The 4,277-nt window shown below is 37.2% G+C and overlaps 1 protein-coding gene across 1 annotated transcript; it reads left to right on the top strand.

The window, feature by feature from the left end:
* The first annotated feature begins 517 nt into the window (after positions 1–517).
* LOC111239934 (GTPase IMAP family member 4-like) lies at positions 518–4,019 on the top strand. The gene is made up of 3 exons (XM_022769881.1): positions 518–542; positions 765–818; positions 2,868–4,019. Exons 1-3 carry the CDS (start codon positions 518–520, stop codon positions 3,746–3,748), a joined length of 960 nt encoding a protein of 319 aa, XP_022625602.1. The 3' UTR covers positions 3,749–4,019.
* The last annotated feature ends 258 nt before the right edge of the window (positions 4,020–4,277 follow it).

Raw genomic sequence — 4,277 nt, 5'->3', positions numbered from 1 at the left:
CTGCTGTATCAGTGTGTTGTTCAAGTAGCGTCTGTTGACAGTCAATAGTAGCAATGGCATGTGCGCTGTATTTATGGCAAATTAATAGAACTACTGCCATTTCTTGTAAATGGTGATGGGAGTCGTAACAGGGCTTTTGATTAACACTCACCAGAAGGAATCTTGAAAATGCTGCAGGACTGGATTTCGTCAAGTTCAAGTTCAAGTTCCCTGGATGGATTGCCCACAGGGCATATAGAAAATTAAATGTTATTCATTTCTGTCCATCTTTATGGATGTTTCTGTCTGTCAGTGTCTGAAGACAACATTAGAGATGATGAATGGGTGAGTCTTTTCAAAACTATAATGTGGTTGGTATAAAGAGAAATTAAGCAACAAGTTCTTCTTGTTCTTTTTATAGATTTTACTATGATGTCTGTTTATGGGTGTGGTTTGCTGCCCACATTCTTTATATACAGAGATGTTCTAGCAGACTTCATCACAGCAGCAGATCTGCTCTGCACTCAACAGAACGAAAATGAGTAGCATCATCACATATTACGGTAGGTTACTATGTATTCATGATACGAATTTTATACACATGGTTTTCTAGACGATACGTGATATGATATTTGAAGATGAAATTGTAAAGTGAGGTGAGAGAGATCTGATAAGAATGTAATATGAAAAAAAAATGTTTAGGTCATTTTCCAGTCTCCTCAATGATAATTAATATGCCATTTACAAACTTAACTCATTTTAATTGATGTATTTTGTGTACTTAGCCTCTGGTCTCTACAACTTTGCTCTCCCTGTCTGGAACCTAATCGCTAAATATGGTAAGTCAATATACAAACATATTTATGATATTAATCATAAGAATAAAATCTGTAATAATTTTATATTTTTGATGTGTTACACTTGAAATGGTTATTAAACACTAACTTGGGCCATTTTTTCAGTATGAAAGGGGGACATATGCTGCACACTCGCAGATTCATATTTCTGTTTTTGGGGCTCTCCTAGAAAATGATTACATGCTTTAATGTTCAAGAAACACACTATTTTTCTCATACTGTCCATTATTTCGGTGCCTTCTTGCTCGTTTATCTGAAATGGTTGCTTGTATTTTTTGTTCCCAACCCAGTTTAGATTAAAACACAGCCACTTCCATTTTGCTTGGGGTTAGGCATAAGACTACAGCTGTTCTGTCAAGACATTCGTCATGTTGAAGTGAAAGTGGTTTCATCTAAACTGGGTGGGAAAAATGACGGACAAAAATCTATTAATTTTGGACTCAGCTCTTGTCCCCCATGTTTTTCTCCCTCAATTCTTAGTCTCAAAAAAGTATCACATTTAATAGGCTACTTATTTCAATAACATTTTACAACAGTAGCCTACAATATTATTGCATATATATTGCATTTTAAAACAGATCTTATTTAGTCATCTTAAATGCCACTTTGTCCTCTTGTGTGACCTCTTTGTCATTTATCTGTCACACCAGAGGATGTTTCAGCCTTTTCTGTCAGTTACCGGCCTTGCTATTCTTAGCTAATTTGTCATTAGCATTTAGCAAGATGTATTTGCATAATTTTCCATGATTATGTGGTTTAACATACAGTTTTTAATTAAAAGAATATATTTTAGTTATGTCACTACAAAGGACAACAAAAGTGAACACTTTAATGGTTTGAAAAAAAAAGTTTAATATTTGAACAATTCTGAGACAAAAGCTTGCCATGTGCACATGTCATGGGCTTCACAGATGGCTCCAGTATGGGTCCTTCAAATAAATAAAGTTGTCCATGGAATTTCTCCATTTAAAATCAAGATATGGGCTGTGTCCGAAATCACTCAAATCACACAAATCATAGTCAGTTTGCCATTTTGTAGTGCTGTCTGAATGTTTAGTGGCAATTATTATATCCTACAGTATATAGTGGACTTGTTGTATCCCATCATGAAAAGTCGTGTACAACCGGTGGTCACTAACCAATCAATACATACCATCATGCATCGCATTTGTGCTGAAAGACAGAAAAATGACCTGAGTAGTGTCCAAAAAGTGTTTTTTCATTTTGCCGATGAGCTCATTGTATAGTCCGTAGAACTCCCTGGATACTGAGTAGGAAGGAGTGACTCACTATCTACAATGCTTGACCATATCCCACAATGAAACAATTATCAATCTAACCTATAGCTGTAGATGGAAAAATTGTCATGCTGGAACAGACTGCTCCCTTCAGGATAGAAATGTGTTCTCATAGAATGGAGGAATAACAGAGCCAGTCCAATCCAATAAAAAAAATGCAAGTACAACATACCTAAAATACTTCCGTTCACTGCTTCTCAGATGATTTGGTGTTGTGATTATCTGATCAGCACGGCTTCACTTGCCAGTGTCCTCTTCTTTACCAGCTGTGACAGTGGGGCCAGTATTGTTTTCATCGTGTGTGTGTGTGTGTGTGTGTGTGTGTGTGTTGTGTATTATCATTGACCAAAATGAAGTCCTAGAGACACTTATTATAGCAGGAACTACCAACAGAGGTGGTTTTGGAGTAGGTGTTTGCCAAGGCGCATGTGTTGTGCAAAGTGAATCGCAGAAAGAAGCTGGTATTCATTGGGGTTGGGATATGAACAATGTTGATGGGTGTTGTATCACTAGATGTTTTTCCATTAGCTTAAGGTATAACATACACAACACAAAAGCATTTGTCCCATTTAAAGGTTCTTTACATGCTATTAACCCAGGTGTTGATATTGTAACCACACATTGGTATTGTAATTGCAACACAACTTCACCAACTTCCATTTATCACCACAGTTATATTGTCTATCCTTGGTGCACGCATGAATACCCATCAATTGTTTGTCTTGTTTTTAAGTCTTCAGGTCAGAAGCTACCACGACCTTCAACAACAATGAACAACTAAGGATTGTGATGTTGGGGAAGACTGGAGTTGGAAAGAGCGCCACAGGAAATACCATTTTGGGAAAAACAAGCTTCAAATCAAACTGCTCCCCTAAATCTCTGACTTCACAGTGTGAAAAGGTCTATGGTGACGTTGGTGGACAAAGGGTCGCTGTCATTGACACTCCAGGTCTGTTTGACACCAGGAATGTTCAGAAGGAAACTATTGAAGTTATTGCTCAGTGCATTTCTTATGCTTGTCCTGGACCCCATATCTTCCTGGTCATAATCAGCCTGGACAGATACACAGAGGAAGAAAAGCAGTCGGTGCAGAAGATCCAGGAAATCTTTGGCGAGGACGCAGACAAATACAGTATGGTTCTCTTTACCCACGGTGACAAGCTCAAAGGCAGATCTATTGAGGAGTTCTTGAAGGAGAGCGAACACCTGCAGGAACTCGTGGCCAAATGTAACGGCCATTACCATGTCTTCAATAATGAGGTGAAGAATCGCTCGCAGGTGACCGGGCTGCTCGAGAAGATTCGAAGCATAAATGTGCTGAATGGAGGAAGCTGCTACACCAATGAGATGTTCAAGAAGACAGAGAGTGCAATTGAAGAGAAGTTTCAACAAATCCTGAGGGAGAAAGAAGAGCAAATGCAGAAGGAGTGGGAGGAGCTGAGAAAGGAAATAGAGGCAAAGTATAAAAAGAAGCTGAGGAAAGTGAAAGAGAAAACGAAAGAAGAAGCGGAGAACAGCAGTTCAGTAATGGATTTGATAACTGTTTTTATCATGAGTTGTGTTTCTCCTTTAAAAGACAGTTTCATGAAATACATAAAACAGCAAAACAATTGACCAATAATATGTCCCAGCAGCTCTCATATAACCCACACACAAATGGTCCCAGCAGTGGCCATTTAAGTCTCATGTGTGACGAATCATTCAGATTAAGAAAAAGAATACTCACAAGGTAGAATTAGAAATATAACCAAATTCCTCCACATTTTTAAGTTAGTATAGAACAGAGTGGTATTCATGAGTGTTAATTATTGTTTAATGACTTATTTTGTTAACAATATTGACGTTAACTGGTGATATTAATCTCACAAGATGATAAATCATTGTTTGGGAGTGTCAGAAATTATTGAGAAGATGTTGATGAATGTGCTATGAAATAAAACTAATAATAAATAAATATTCTGTGTGTATATATTTTGTTTTGCAATTGATTTCAAGGTGCAGGTACGTTTCTAACTTTATTCATTGAAGGTAGTTTCGATGACATTCGATCATATTCACAAGAAAAACAACCTTCTGTGACATGAATTTCAAAATTCTGTTTAAAATCAAGTTTTGCCTCTTTGGCCTCAAATAGTGATTTCAA

The sequence above is a fragment of the Seriola dumerili genome, unplaced genomic scaffold, assembly GCF_002260705.1.
Source record: "Seriola dumerili isolate Sdu_G_001 unplaced genomic scaffold, Sdu_1.0 BDQW01006541.1, whole genome shotgun sequence".
Classification (NCBI taxonomy): Eukaryota; Metazoa; Chordata; class Actinopteri; order Carangiformes; family Carangidae; genus Seriola; species Seriola dumerili.
Note: the sequence above shows the minus strand (reverse complement) of the source record. Positions and strands in the feature narration are given on the sequence as shown.